This window comes from Pinus tabuliformis, chromosome 3_1, assembly GCF_031772625.1.
Source record: "Pinus tabuliformis cultivar Carrire ecotype Pingquan chromosome 3_1, CPIR1, whole genome shotgun sequence".
NCBI lineage: Eukaryota > Viridiplantae > Streptophyta > Pinopsida > Pinales > Pinaceae > Pinus > Pinus tabuliformis.
In genome coordinates, this window is record NC_142301.1 from 938660084 (window position 1) to 938676942 (window position 16859).

The 16859-nt window shown below is 33.1% G+C and overlaps 1 protein-coding gene across 1 annotated transcript; it reads right to left on the reverse strand.

Annotated features, from left to right (window-relative positions):
* Window positions 1-12088: 12088 nt before the first annotated feature.
* LOC149190864 (mannose-1-phosphate guanylyltransferase 1-like) lies at window positions 12089-14902 on the reverse strand. The gene is made up of 4 exons (XM_089412293.1): window positions 14365-14902; window positions 14207-14269; window positions 13732-13971; window positions 12089-13065 (listed from the first exon to the last, which is right to left on the reverse strand). The coding sequence occupies exons 1-4, from the start codon at window positions 14473-14475 to the stop codon at window positions 12394-12396; spliced, it is 1086 nt and encodes a 361-aa protein (XP_089268419.1). The 5' UTR covers window positions 14476-14902; the 3' UTR covers window positions 12089-12393.
* Between the last annotated feature and the right edge of the window lie 1957 nt (window positions 14903-16859).

The following is a 16859-nucleotide window of genomic DNA, read 5'->3' on the forward strand; positions in this document are numbered from 1 at the left end:
GCCAATGTAAAACCCGGAACGAAAGGTCCTTAAAAAAGCATTGTTGGTAAACCATATATTATTACACTGAAAGCATGCAGAATCATATGTAACTGTGCTTCTACTAACTTTTTATTTTCAAGCTTATGACGTACAAGAATTGCAGTCCCAAAGGCCCCTTTTCCAATCTGCTCGATCGCCTCATAGTGATCCATTTTGGGCTCCACAAGCAGTCAATTCCAGAGTCTGTCAAATAATATTCCAGATAGGTATTTCTTTTCAAATCTTCATGATGCAGTGATACTTTTTTCAATTTCGGACAATTTTCGTATTTGGGGATTCAATAGCACAGTTGTTATAGAAAAAGTTGCTAACTTGAGTCTTCTTTAACGAGACAATGCAACGCCCTCTCTACTTTGCCAGACTGAACCCAAAATAGTTAATAGTCTGTAACGACAAACAGATAATATTGCCGGGTCAAACACATGGCTCAGAAATTAGCTAGAGTCCTATCAAAAGAAGTCAACGCAATCCCCTGAAATTTGTCTTTAAGCCCAGAAGAATGTCAAAGTGCTTTAAAACACACACAATTAACTCTGGACGAAAAAATATGGTTTTGATACATAACCAGATTACAAATAAATGGTGGGTATGGCAAGGTAACAATGGAGCCAAACCTACGTTTTTGCTGTTCCCACATACGTTATTTTAGGCTTATGGTGCTGTTATTTTGGATCTGATAGTTAGATATCTCTAACATACAATATTTGTATTTTGTTTGAATATTGGACCACATAATATAAATATACTGCTTTTTTCCATGCTTGAAAAAAAAAAATGAGCGAAACCTGACTTTACGAAGAACAATCGCTAAAGACTTGGCCAACACTGAGTTCCATTAAATTAATCAGACTAAGAAAGTCTTGAGGAGTCACGCCAAATGTTGAAAAAAAAAATTTGCTACATGCCCTAGAAAATATGCAACACGAATGATCGCTGATATAATCTATTGCATGCATTGTAATGTAAGTATAGGAGTAAATCATAATACATATTGAATCTTTTAAAGCTATCATTCTGAGACAAGGTCTAGGATTCCAATAGTTGAAAACTACAAAAGAAAGTAACTTTGGTAGCTGCAGGTCAAAATATCCCCCAATGTTTTCTTGACATTTGGTTGTAATAGTGTCAGGGAAGAATATATTGCACACTCGAGTTTCTTCTATGAAAGTCTCTTTTTGGCATGCCAAATTGTGACACTTCAAGTAAATTTGACAAATGAAGAGTTGTTAAAAGATGGCATGTAGTTTTTACATTGTTAGGGAAATTAACATTAAATAACATCCAAAGACATGTAGAGTTGAAACAAATGGTAAATGTGATGACAAAAGGAGAGAGAAAGGAAACTGAACCCCCCAACTAGCAGAATGACATTTCCTCCTGACTGGAGCGTCAGATACAACTCAAGTTGATCTTACACACTCAAGTTTATCTCCCATGACTAATAAAGTTGTGTTGTAGAGTAATTGAGGTATGGTTTTGTCTCAAGTTGCAACATTTCCAAACATGAAAAAGGAGATTTCAAGCATTCTAACATGAGGAAAAAATGTTTTCCATAGAATATTTAGTTAACGATTCATTTTCAATTCATTTATGTTGCTTTCGACAAGATCTTGTCTAGTAGATGCTACTGTTATCAAGCTAGATTCTGCTTTAAAGTTGTAATTGATGAGGACTAAGTATGGAAATTTGCAAAAGGGCTATGTTTGATATGAGAACATAACTACATTAATGTGTATCAGAAAGTGAACTAGCTCAAATTTATAATAATATTTTGGCATGAAAAGAACATTTCTTGAGATGTTTTATTTTTCAAAGTTATTCTAACAAGATATTTCTGAGGAAACCTGCGCTGGAGAATTCAACACAATAACCAAAGAACTCCCTTATAAAGAAAGATGCATAATTCTTGATCTAATGTTCATTGTTTCATAAATAGATATAAGATGCATTTTCAAGAAAGAAAGAGAGATGAAGCCTACAACCAGAGACTGCTCAAGGAGTGAACAAAATGTCAAAATCACTAGCTAAGCATTTTCCTAGAATTTGCAGTAATGGGAATAGCTTGATAGAATCAGTTATCCAGCAGAGATAAGACATGGTTGTCATTAATGCCAAACAAAGACCTTCGTTATCCCTAGATTTCCTTCTCCTCGTTAAATTCTACTTTTGAGAATGAAAATTCACTGCCTTGACCTTGAATGGTCTATTCCAAAAGGAAATGCAGTGGAAAGATCAAAGTTTCCTGTGGCATTGCGATGTATAGGGTTTTCCTTTCTGTATACACAATCCATCTAAGATGCTACGAAAGTACCGACTTAATACAAGGGTCAATGACATTGCTGCCTTTGAAATCTGCAATGGCACAATGAAACTGACAAATTAATACCTTCTTTTTTGGCTGAATATTAGTCTAGAAGCTAAGTTATGGTGATACTTCCATTGAGCAGGTTGAACAGGAATGATAAGAAAACTTGTCTTGTCACAAGTTTCAGAACTTAAGTGGCCATGACGACAGAGCTACCTGCTACTTGAGAGTCGGTCTTCTGGATTTTTGAGAGATTTGAAGACAGAGTGTCATTCATAGACAAGATAGGAGAAACTGGATTGGGTGTTGCAAGCACTGAGATTCCCAGTTCACTAGCACTGTCGAGTGATTGTTTTGATGAAGGATTGCCAACACTTAGAGGGCTAAAACCTCTAAATTTTGTATTGGTTGAAATCACTGCTGGAAGAAGTTTCTCATAGGTTGACCAAAATAAAAATAAGGAAAATGTATCCATTTGTGTCTTGTTGCTAAGCTTTATTTTTATTATGCACATAATAAGAGGATATTAAATTTAGGCTTCTCACATCGCTACATCTAGTAACGCCAAGGTGGTGCCTCTTCTTACCCCTAGAAAAAATTATAGAAAAATAGAGGAATGCGATTCATGACCCAAGAGAAGAATAGTTGAAAGTAAAAGAATTCAATTCATGACCAAAGAGAAGAATATTTGAAAGTATAGTAGTTACCTAAACAAAAAATTTCATACACTTTCAGTATTTAATCACTATATATGACAACAATACATTGCACTAGGAAAAATGTGTTGTAGACTTATTTGTACAGGGTACGAAAACCCCAGTTACAAATAGGCATACACAATAGTTTTGAAGACATCCCTAAGCATACAACTCATTGCCCACCCAAATATCACTTTATGTAAGGTAGCGGAAGCTTTTTTGTCATTAAAGGACACTTGAATTTATGTAAGGTAGCTGAAGCAAATTTTAAAAATATCCTATAAAATAATGGAGAAAGACATCAAACCAATATCTTACAAATCATTCCAAAGAAAATATCAAACAACATAAATATAAGACTCATTGCTCCAGAGTCTAATAATGGAGATAAATCTCCTTATATATGAGATTATGCAATAGTTTATGTGACTTATGGCTTATGATAGGGTGTCCCTAATCCCCAAGATTGGCACAAAGGGATATAACTAAGCTCGTGATAAGGAAATAAACGTAAGCTATTTACATTACACAAGCTACGGAGTATATATAAGCTTCTTGAAACATACTAGTCAACTCCATTGATTGGGAAGCAGCTAAATAAAAACAACAAATTAGAGGGTGTTGTTCTCAAATTTGGATTGAACCACAACCATAACCTTTGTATCTGCGCAAAACTTGAGGCAATATATATATATGTGGTATAGACTTCCCAAGATGTAGTGTAAGAACTACTATAGTTGTAGAGTAAGATCCACTACTTGCTTCAGTCCAATTATAATAATTTTTTACAAAGTTAAAAAACAATACCTATAGAGTAATTTTTTTTAAATAGATAATGATAACGTGAAGGACTTACAAACACCCAACTTTTCGAAGGATATCTCGATTGACGAAACTAAAAATATTCCTGTCGAGGAATTCCATTTATCGGCCATTAGGAGGTCAAGAGGTTTATGTTTGCATCAGGAGATTCTTCAACAATTCCGACTTGATGATATGTTATCACATCATTTCAATTCTAGCAAATTTTATGCATATAATAGAGGGTGCTATCCAGATTTCACAATAATTTCATAGTGATTCTCTCTCTAAAACAACTATATAAGATAAGATTAGCTCTTTAGTGCATTAGCAGTTGATTAGATTAATAATTTTCCCATTGAGCTATTAGTAGCTGATTAGATTAATAGTTTTCCCATTCTCAACTCTATGTATGACTAGCTAGCTCAAGAAGCCCACCCAATCAAAACAAGTTGTAATTATACAAAAATGAAGAATGAAATGAAATGTGATATTTCTGTTGTACCATTATTTTCAAAAGAAGATATAGAAATGGTTGTACCATTGAAAAGATACATTCCAAGCAAGCTATCAGCAGTTGATTAGATTAATAGTTTTCCCATTCTCAACTATATGTATGACCAGCAAGCTCAAGAAGCCTACCCGATCAAAAGAAGTTGTGATTATACAAAAATGAGGAATGAAATGAAATGTGATATTTCTATTGTACCATTATTTTCAAAAGAATATATAGAAATGGTTGTACCATTGAAAAGATACATTTGTTTCAATTGCCATTCTTTGAATAAATAGAAATCCGCAAGCAAGTTGTTGTATTAAGTGGTGTAGTGTCAGAAAACAGATAGTTGTTCCCTTTATTAAATGATACTTTTCTCTAATTAGTATATATTACACCAAGTTGTTACTCATTTCACTTGCTTCAATGTGACAACTTGACAGAGGAGTTTCTCTCTAGTTTAGGGGAGTAGTTGTTCTCTTTAGCTCGATGACCGACCTAATAGAGGAGTTTCTCTCTATTTTAGGGGAGTAGTTATTCTCTCTAGCTAGACGACCGACAAGGAGGAGTGTGAGTTCCTATCCTCAGATTATTGAAAGGATAGGTTGAAGTTGAGCGTTTAGGGGAGTAGTTGTTCTCTCTAGCTAGACGACCGACATGGAGGAGTGTGAGTTCCTATCCTTAGATTATTGAAAGGATAGGTTGAAGTTGAGCATAAGCATGTCAAAGTGTGACCAGGCAGCAAAGTGTTAGATGGCTTAAGCTAGCGTCAACGATATGTACAATTTTGTTGAATCTAGCCAGCTCCCCTTACTCACCCAAGAGTATTGTATATTGATATAGTGATGTAGAGATTTATTCTAGAGATTTAGAGAGATCGATCTATAGGTGTAGAGATTATATTATCGATCGATAGAGTATTGAGATAGAGGTGAGTATCTATCAGTTTAGATATATATAGAGTATCTGGTAATGAACGAACATTTATTTGACAATGTGATCCTGCAACGGATTAGAAGCCAGAGCCTACATGCATTAAATGTATATATTTCACATTCCTACAAAGCAAGAAACAAACAGGCAAAAGTAAATAAAAGCAAACATATCGCCGGACCGTTGTATCACAGTCCCTAGGTGTCCGGCAACCTCTTTCCATATATGAAATGCGAGAACACCACTGCCAATGCGGTTCGATTCTTTCACTGATAAATTCCCCAAATTTGAGCGAGCTTCAAAAATATTGTCCTAGTTATTACTTTTTTTTCTTTTTTTTTTTAATTTCAAGTATTTAACATCCGTCCTCAAATTTTTTTATTGTGAACTATTTTGATGGACTTTCTCTAGTCATCAAAATTCAAAATTGAGTCCATGAAATGGCTATTGCGGAAGCGAGGGTGTAATAAACGCTGAAGCGAGGGTGTAATAAAAGTTGAAGTGAAATATAATGAATTGTGTTTTATGACCACACCACATTGAAATTGATTTTTTTTAATGTCCAGGAACTACCAAAATTGTGTCAATGGGACTTAAGAGTACACCCTTCTTTACAATTTTAAACACAGAGAAAAATAACACTAAATATGAATGTAAATAACATGAAATACTATCTAAATCATCGGTCAAGAGATTGATATATTTCGACCACTATTCCATATTGTTACTTTACGCAGGCTTTTAGAACAGAAGCACACAGTCCATGTCTATGAAAGGGTGGTTTAAGAAAACAAAAAATTGTAGAAGAATGAAATAGGATGAATTAAATATTTCCACAAGAAATCTTGCTATAGACAATATATCGTTAAATATGAATTAATATATCTTGCTAGAGGCCTAGTGTAAATCATCCTTCGATATTTTAAAATATATGTGAAACAAGAAAAAAGTTTGGTCATGTAGAAAAATGCAAGTGATGCAGTTTGCCTAGAAAGACGTGAGCTCTGGTAGGGGAGGAGGAAGTTGTCTCGCTTAAAGGGTTCTGATAAACAACCCTAGGTTCTCTCAGACATTAAAATCCTAGGCAAAAAATTGACAAGAAAACTCAAAAACCCCAGGATCTCTAGGACATTAAAATCCTAGGGAAAAAATTGACAAAAAAACTCAAAAGATAAAAATTATTAAAATCTATGAAAAAGTCATCAAAATTCATTTGATTTGATTGAATTAAATTGAAAGTTGGGATCTTACAATCAAAAGAAAGAATTGCAACACAATTACAAAATATCATGTGAAAATATCATATTTCCAAATTCATAAAATGGAAATATAACTTGTATAGACACCCTTCAAGCCTGGCACCTTAACACAACAAAGTTCGTTTTATGTGGTTAAACCTCGACCCTGAAGAGTTTTTTTCAAAACTTCTAAAAAAATACGGCACAAATAAGTCCACACAAAGCACATGCATAACATCGGTGTGGACAAGTGTTTCACAGATGGGCCCACGTTGTGGTTCGTTTTTCACCACTTGTGCCACTTTTAACATATCGTGGCACTTGTAACAACCACTGTTAACGTATCATGTAATTTTTTTATAAAATAGTGATAACTTCTTATTCCAAGGTGATGACCCCAGATCAAACATTTAGGTAGAAGTTGAAGCTTAAAAGCCAAGCGCAGACCCCATTTGAGCGTTGGAAGCACCCGTGAATAGTTCTTGGTCTAGTTTTCATGCTTCGCTAACTTCGCTACCATAGTTTGTTCCATATCCATGATAAGTTTACTCTGTAGCAACAATAGATGTGGAAGAAAGAGAAGCCGAAGAAGCATGTTACCGATTGATTCACTAATCTATTTTTTGAATCTAACATACCACTAGACATAGGAGCAGGCCGGGGAAGCAGAAACAAACTTGGCACAGCTAGGACCTTGCTCAGCCTTCTTCCAAGCGCAAGTTCTCTTTGAAAGTATGTGTCCTCCATTCCAAATCCAGCAACTAAGGAAAAAATCTCATGAGGTGAAGGATCAAAACAGGTCGCATATGGTTTTGAGGACTCTCTATTTCAAATCCAGTAGCTAGGGAAAAAGTCGCATGAGGTGAAGGATCAAAACAGGCTGCATATGGTTTTGAGTACTCTCTGTTCCGCAGGCGAGTCCGAGGCGACGTACATCCTTTAGATCAGAGCCGGACCATCTTCTTACTCCATCGCAGAAATCACAATCCCCTTACTAGACACTTCTAAACTAAATGGAAATCCAATCGTCCCTGCCAGAATGTATCAAATAGGCATAAATTGCTATACACACAAGTAAGATTTCTTTATCTGGTTTACACCATCTGCGTGGTTTGCTATAGAGTTCACCCAGTTTCTTTATCTATTGCTACACCATCTGCGTCGTTTGCTACAACATTCTGTTGCTACACCATCTGTGTGGTTCGCTACAACATTCACCCAGTTCCTCCCTTAAGTTGCTCCAATAAATTATCTTTTTATTCCATCTATCTAAAATAAATCTTATCTTGTCAATGCAGGGGTTCTTACAGGTGTTCTTCTTCCAGTTTCTTCCAGAGGGCACGTTGGCAAAACAATCATAGTGCAGGAAGTGTATGATGACACTTGCCACATAATCCGTGGCAGACATACATGTAGCGGTACTCCATGGAAGCATGGAAGTCTTTTAAAAAAAAACACTTTTGTCAAAACACAAGTCATAAAGCATAACATTTAATGCTTTAAACTAATGCTAGCATTAGTTTAGTGATTTCAAAATGCGAAGAAAAAAAATGAATATAACATATGGTTATAACCTCCCACCTCGGGAAGAGGCCAAATAAGATGGCGAAAAAGAATTGCACTGTTGAAAATGAACTCGGGGCTGAAAACATTAGCTATATATGTGACGAATCGTTGAAACTAATGTTATTGGACACCATTTTGATTACAATAGTCTTTGCCTTGCCTACGACATGAACTAAAAAGGGCAAAATTGAAGATTACTTTTATAAGGTAATAAATGACATATGTTGATTTTTTTTTTTTTGGTTAATACAATGTTTGATTATATTTGTTTAACCATTGTTATGTGCTAGCATCACTCCTAGAATGTGATTTTTTATTATAACATATAATTAAAAAGTTTGTGATTTTACACACACACACACACACACACACATATATATATATATATATATATATATATATATATATATATATGATTTGTTCGTGTGTAGTTTAATGACATTTAATGATAAGTGATTAGATTTTTATTAATGTAGATTTCTAAGTGCATTTATTGAGTGGATGTAGCCAAGTAGGAGGTGAAGTGCAAATCTTGAACGATTATATTTTAAATAAAAAACAAAAAATGTTAAATATAACATTATTTATGTGAGCAAGAAAGTAACATTTAAAGTCTGATAAAGTAACACAATGTTAAATAATCAAGAAAACATTTACATCTTTATTTGAATTTTTTTTGTTCTAGGAAATCTAGGTATAGTGTTGAGGTCATTGAGGGGTCTATTTTTGAGGTGATTCCAAGCACTCAAAAGTTTGATGTGTATTTTAATGTGTAAATATCTTTCTCTGATAAGTTGGGAGCTATGAATCTTAACTCCACAATAACTTGGTACAAGTATTCATTTTCACAATGGGGAATAAATATTTGAAACTTGCATATGTCAAACTCATATAAAGTTTAGGACTCTCTAACCACCATTTCAGTGGATAACTCATTCCAAAAGGTCTTCTTATACACTCAAGGGGCAAATGGTTCCCATATTGTTACATGTGGTTATATGCACCTTAAAATGAGCAATTTAATCTAACATTATAATAATAGAAAGAATGAGAAGATGAAAATAAAGAACCAACATAGAAAACCACTATTATTTTTCATTTAAAAAAAAAAAATTAAAAATAACCATTTTTTAATTAGAGCAAGGTCAATTTCTAAACATTGAAAAGTTTTAAATAAATATATACATAATGCATTAAAAATACTAGAAATTAACTCATACCAACCTACCTCTAAACTAGAACTCAATCAATGATGACAAAGTTTTATAGTAGTAATAATTATTCAGCACCACTGTCTGTAAAATCTCTCACCCACATCTCAGGGCTCAAGCTCATATTGGATTTAGTATTTACATGCCTAATCACTTTTTAATGAAAATCGAGGAGAGGGGCCTACCAAACGGAGCAAGAAGATAACACCAACTAGAATAATGAATTAACATGTAATTGATCAAAATAATATATACATATTGTAGTCCACATTTGGTAAATCTAAATGTTAATGAGAATACTAACAACCCTTGATAATGTTTTCCAACATTATGACAATTCATTAGGAAACTCCTTATTGTTCACAATGTCAAAAGTTTAACTTCAAAATAAGTTTATTAAAATATTGTTACACAAACTAAGCACCTACTCCTATCAACAAATTTTATTTTGTACATATTTGCTTATAACCTACATTACTAATATCTTGACATTGATGCATTATATTTGACAAAATCCCATTACCCACAAAAAAAAGTTTCTAGTGATCAATTCGTGATGAGTAGCCTATCTCCTAAGAAATCACCTCCATTTCTCAAGAAATCCAAGAGTTTTGTGAAGATGTTGATTTTTTCAAGAAATATATATTGTGCATAGAGAAATAATAACACAAATAAGTGATTTTTTGTTGTTAAAAACACCACCATAAATTTGTAACCCTAAACATAACTGCTAAACTAATTTTAGTGAGCCATGAAATATCATTGTTATGAAACATTTTGTGAAGAAAGTGAAGACACTAGTCATGCTATTAAAGTTTGAGAGCATTTACAAATTTCTATTTGGGACTATGTCAAGGTCAACATTGCCTTATTTGAGAATAAAGGCTTCAAAGGTTGGAAGATAACAATGAGCACTTAGACCTAGACTGTAGAGGAGAGATTGGAGAGTCAGCTTAATCATTAGAGATTTAAGGAGACCATCCACTAACATAACATTTCAATTTGTATGAATTGTTGAGTTGTACAAAGTTGATATCAATACACTTTCAATTTTATTTGTTACTTTTATATTTTGTATTTTTATATTTCAGATTTCTATTTCCTCGACGACAATACCTTGATTGGTTTGATCCTCCATTATAACTTAAAAATAAGAATCAATTTTAAAACCCTGTAGGCAGTCTTCTTTCTATAGTATCGGGAGGGATGGTCTTTTGAACTATTTGAGAATTTAGTTGTCAAAATTAAATCTTACAACCTTGTGGGTGCTCTTCTTTCCATGGTAGTAGGGAAAATGGTTTTTTTGAATATTTCTATAAAACATAAGTTCATCTAAAAGATGTCTTAAAAATTTATAGAAATTGTGCTTTTCATAATAGAAAATAATAAATTTTTTTCCCTCAAAAACTTAGTAACTCAAAAAAAAGTATTAAACTTTTGTGGACATTCATCTTTCCACGGGAAAGAGAATACATAGTGATGCCAGGTTAATCAACTAAGAATGTTAAAAGGGTTAAGTCATATTAGAAAGTTTTATATAAAATTATAAAAATTATTTAATATTTTATTGTGAATTTTTAATTTCTAATAACACAGTTTATAATAGCTAATTGTTTACCATTTATAATAGCTAATTGTTTAAATACTGCAACTTACTAAAACTGTGTGGGCATTCATTTTTGTTGGTTGAGAGAATATATAGAGGTGCCATGTTAAACAACTAAAAATGTAAAAAAAAAATTGAATTATGGAATAATGTTGAAAAAAATTATATAAAATTATAAAAATTGTTTAACATTTTTACTTTGTATTTTTCATTTTTTTGATGATATAGTTTATATATTTAGTTGCTTAATTATACATTTTTTTATTTTTTACTTTAATAATATAATTTATATAATAATTTATATAGTTAATTGTTTAATTACTGTAAGTTACTGAAGTTTATGAGTTTACGAAGGTGTGTATTTTTTGGATCTGAACTAGTTACATTTCTAAAAACAAAAATATGTTTTAACTATTAAACCCATTCAAATTCTACCGCTTCCCAAAAAAATTTACTATTAAACCTACTCAAATTACCATCATTCAATGCCGTAATTATTTATAATTCATCTCAAATAGTTGTGCTCTGGATAATCAGTTTTGCCAAAGTAAGAGATAAATTGCCAATGAAAACCAGAGATAAATTGCCAATGAAAACCAACTATTATGTTGGCACCACCCGAAAGGTTATCTGTTTTCGTCTTTACCACAATGAGAGACAGAAGCAAAGACTTTTTCAATGATATCTGCCGACATCGGCGCACTTGCTGCAGAGTCAAATCTGAATCACACAAAAACATGAAGGGTGAAACTAAACAGAGGCAGAGAGGGTTTGGTTGGAATCTAGCGACTTGGTCTCAAGGTGCTCTTTTTGATGGATGTTTAGACCAAACGCAATAACAATTGTTTGGCAATACTCCAAAAAAATAAGTCAAAGGAAGTTCAAAAGCCTCTTTCCTATGCATATCATATAAGCAGAGCCAACGTTGTTTGTTAATACACCAGAGAAAATAAGTCAAAGGAAGTTCAAAGAATCTTTCCTATGCATATCATATAAGCAGAGCCGACATTGTGTTCAAATTGAAGCATATTTCAGAGGAAGATAAAATTTCCGAGCTATATTTCCCATATAGATTGCTCTTGAGTTCAAATTCAGCCATTATCCAGATAAATACTAAAATTTCCTAGCTATATTTCCCAGGTATATTTCTCCTTGATTTCAAATTCAAGCATTATCCAGATAAAGATAACAATTGAAAACTTTTCTACTAATGGAGAAAATTTCATTTATAAAATAAAAATAATTTCATTCACTAATAGGCTTGCAAGAGCTATCTCTTATAGGCAGCAACAAATTACTTACATGGCATTGATTACCAAATCATAAATCCAAAACCAGAGATTTGTAGCCTGTGGTATATCCTACAATTCTCGAGATAAACATGAGAGAGAAAAACAATCTTCTCCACTGCAACCTCATCATATAAAAATGGCAACACTAAAGTAATCAGCCAAGCAAGCAAGCAAGCAAGCATTCCTTGCTGATTTCTTTGAACAGTCACATGACAATTTCTGGCTTGGTGATGCTGGATTTGATTTCCTTGTGGGGAAGCACCACACCCCCATTGCTATATACCTCATCACAAACATGCACATCCTCCCCTAACACGGTCATGTTTTCCACTCTGGCCCATTGCCCAACAGTACAATGCCAACCAATGATGCTCCCAGAGACACAAGCATGCTTTTTAATCCTAACTCCCCTCATAACCGTGCAGCGAGACAACCTCACCCCTGCCTCAATCACGCACCCAGGACCGATTGCAACATCTGGCCCAATTAAGCACCCTTCCCCAATCTGAGCAGTCTCATCTACTATCACATTTCCAATGATGTGAGCACCAAATGACAATTTCTTGGGTAAATTTCTTCTCAGAGAATCATAGTAAAGCCTTAGTCCTGAAATATAATCCTTTGGTTTCCCTATATCCATCCAGAATCCGGGCAATATCATGGCATAGAGCTGCTTCTCACTGGCTATTTTTGGGAACACCTCTTTTTCAATTGAAGTGGGTCTCAGCTCAATCATATTCAGAACACTGGCATTCAGAAGGTAAATCCCTGCATTGATCTTGTTTCCAACAAAGATCTTAGGCTTCTCCACAAATCTGTCAACTCGACCAGTTTCTTCATCAAGAATAACCACTCCATACTTTGATGGCTCATCCACCTAGGACAAAAAACCATTTTTCTCATTGTTCATAGACATAATAAACACCTTGTAAATAGGCAATTCACTAGATTTTTAAAGACAATTAACATGACTACATAAAAATCAACTACAATGCATAGTATCTGGATTAGATCTGGATTTTACTAGGGTTTCAAGACAATTAACATGATTATACAAAATACAACTAAAATGCATGTCATCAGGATTGAATAAGCAGTTTACTGGATTTTTCAAGACAATTAACATGACCATACAAAAATAAAACTAGAACGCATGTTATCAGGATTGAATCGCCATTTTACTGGATTCTTCAGGACAATTAGCATGACCATACAAAATACATCTAGAATGCATGTTAGCAGGATTGAATCGCCATTTTACTATATTTTTCAAGAGAATTAACAGAATTTTACAAAAAAAACTAGAATACATATTATCAGGATCTACCGACTCCTAATCCATGAATGTGGGTACCTAAACAAGCATGGAGTTATGTTTGAACCAATAAGCATAGAACTATGTTTGAAGCCCAAGCTTGGCTGGCTCAAAAGCAAGACCAAACCTGCTGTGTCTCGATAACCTAACCTGAAAGCTAAAATGTGGGTACTACCTAGAACTTTCAGCATAATGAAATAAGGCTTGAAAGCAGGCATATAGGCATACCTTCGTGACCATAATTGAGGCCTCTCCCCCATGCTTTTTGTGAAATTCAAGCATCTGCTTCAAAGGGTACTCACAGATGACATCACTGTTGAGTACAAAGAAGGGCTCACCAGACCCATCATCCAGCTTGTCCCTGGCAAGGGCCAAAGGCCCAGCGGTGCCCATTGGTTCAGTCTCCTGTGAGCATGTGATCTTAATCCCAACCTTTGCTTCAAACTCCTTCAAAAAGCTCAGCATCACCTACATTCAACAATTTTCCGCCGTCAAGTATATCAAATCTTTCCCTTGGAAACCCCATCCAACTAATTAAAGATGACAAAACAGAAATCTGTAATCAAGTACCAAAAACGCACAAGTATTTATTACACCAGAATTATTTCGTTGCAAGGCTATATTATGTAAAATCCTAAAAGAAGAAAACCAACATAACCCAAATTAGCAGAGCAAACAGGGTTATGCACGCTCAACTCTGTACCTCAGGCTGGTAATTGATTGCCAAAACAACTTCATCAACTCCAATTGCTTTCAGAGCTTCGATCTGCACAGAAAGTGTTGTTCAATTACTTTTTCTTATACATTTTAATCTGATCCAGGCAATCAAAATACAGGGATCGAAACCCAGTAGCTCCATACCTGATGCAAAATCATAGGCTTATTAGCGAAGTCGACGAGGGGCTTGGGAACGCTGAGAGTGAGGGGACGCAGACGGGTCCCGAACCCACCAACCAAAATCAGTGCCTTCATCGTCTATTCAGTAGATCCGCTTATGAAACCACCTGAAAATAACCTTCCCCTTCTCCTTCCACAGCCTTAGAGAGATCAATCTCTGCCGTTCGAATCGCCCCGATCCAATCGAAAACGAGGCAACAGACTGCAGATTTATATCCAGAAAGGTCTCCCCTAATGCTCTGCTATATATGCTGGCAGATCTCAAATTTTTGGCGTCCCCATTTCGAACGTGGTTAGCGTGTATCACAGCGAAGCAGACGCTGTAGCCAAGTACATGTTTTCTTCAAGGCTTATTTGGAATTCCCCCTTTTTTTAACTCGCAGTCCTCAATTTTTTTTCCGAATAGTTTTGGATTGAGGGATATTGAAGGAATATTCACATGGTCTATGGAGACAATGGAGCTTCCTGCGGGCTTAAGAAAAGGTCGTATATGATACGCACACAGATAAAAAGATCGTGGCACATGCTGTTTTGAGGTGGAAGGTGTGCGGTTTTATGCTTATTTTCTTTGGATTGGGTTCGACGATGTTTTTTATTTTTAGATTTTTTTATTTTTTTCTAAATATAGGAAGGTTATATGTTTGAATGAGAATGCATGATGGTTATGGTATGTATAAATTTTTAAATTTAAGTAATTAAATACCAATTAGATGCAAAGTTAACTGTGTATTATAAATAAAGGGTTTTATATATTGATGATAATAATTATTGGTTGTTATTTTTAAATAAAAGTTAATTTATTATTATTATTTAATGAAAATTTTATATTTTTGTTATTTTTGTATATTTTTAATATGGTTTAGTTTAAGTTATAAACGAAATAGTTTTTTCATGGGCATTTACTAAAATTTTGCAATATTATTTTAAGATTTTTTGTTATTTAAAATACATTTTTGAATGTATAAATGGACTCAGCCCTGAAAAATTCTTGGGGCACTCCAATTATGTAGATTAAACAATTTAAACTCAAGTTTTTAAAAATCTCTATAAGATTTTGATTAAAATTAACCAAAAAAAAATGTTGTGAAAAAAGTCATTTCCTCTACAAGTTAGACCACCCAATTTTAATATTATTTAAGGAAAAATTTACACTTTTATTATTTTTGAATAAAAGTTGACTCTATCATAATTATTTTAAAAAAATTGTACGCTTTAAAATAACTTATCAGTACTCCACTAATTTATATATAAGAAAAACTATTTTTTATTATTATTTAAAAATAAATTTCATTTAAAATGAAATAAAAATAATAATTTAAATAATATTTATGATAAAATCTACTCCAAATTAATATATATATATATTTGTAAGTGTCAGTGAGACTACATCATCATCATGTCTAACATAGCACTCCAATTAGAGCAAGGAAGTAAACAGGTGACTTCGCATCAAGGAGCGTGTTAACATAGCACTCAATCACTCTCTATCCAAGACCCCATAGACTTTTGAAAAAAAGTATTTTAAAGTATAAGTAAAGGTGTTTTTTTTGTTTTTTTTTTGGAAATTTGGTGATTTAATTTTTGGTAAGATAGTTATTTTTCATTACTTGAAACATATTTTTAAATAAAAAACATATTTAGAATCTAGACAAAGCCTAGCCTTATAGAGTTAACAACTCAAATATGTCATTCCAATAATTTTCGGTTAGATTTTAGGCAATACTCATCATAAAATATCTCTAGAAAAAGAAAAAACTATAGAATAAATTTATAAGCAATCTCATAAAAATGAAAATCTATTTTTTTATTAACCATGTTTTGCTTACTTATAATGATGATAACATTGATGTTCAACACCAAAATTGGTTTATTGGACAAAAATTATGAGGATTCTTGGATTTCTTTAAAATGTCATTTATAAGTTAGAAAAGCATTAAGAGAAGTGTTCCAAGATTAATATTGTGACAAATATTTTGAAATTATAATTTAATTTGGCTATACTCAAATCACTTTAAGAGAAAATGTTTTTCATATTTTATCTTTGTAATATTACAAAAATAACACAATCCCATAGTATTTTGAGGAACACTTACAATTTTATATTTTATTTTCGTAGTATTACAAAAATAACACAATCTCATAGTATTTTGAGGAACACTTACATTCACTATACAACGTGTGAAAGTTGATTCTTATTTTAATAATATATATTTTTGTCCTTTAATTACTCAAAAAATAAAATACATTTCATTGATCACCTTTCTATAGTATTTTAATTATTTTATTTAATTTTTATCGCATCACAAATTCTCTTTAAATTTAACTTTATATTTTTTATATATAGAATTTATAATTTATATTAACTTTAATTCTCGTAGGAGTTTAAAAAGGTCAAATATCCAACTCCGAAAAGGTAGATAATTTTCGAAGGTAAAATATCAAACTCCGAAAAAGAAAGT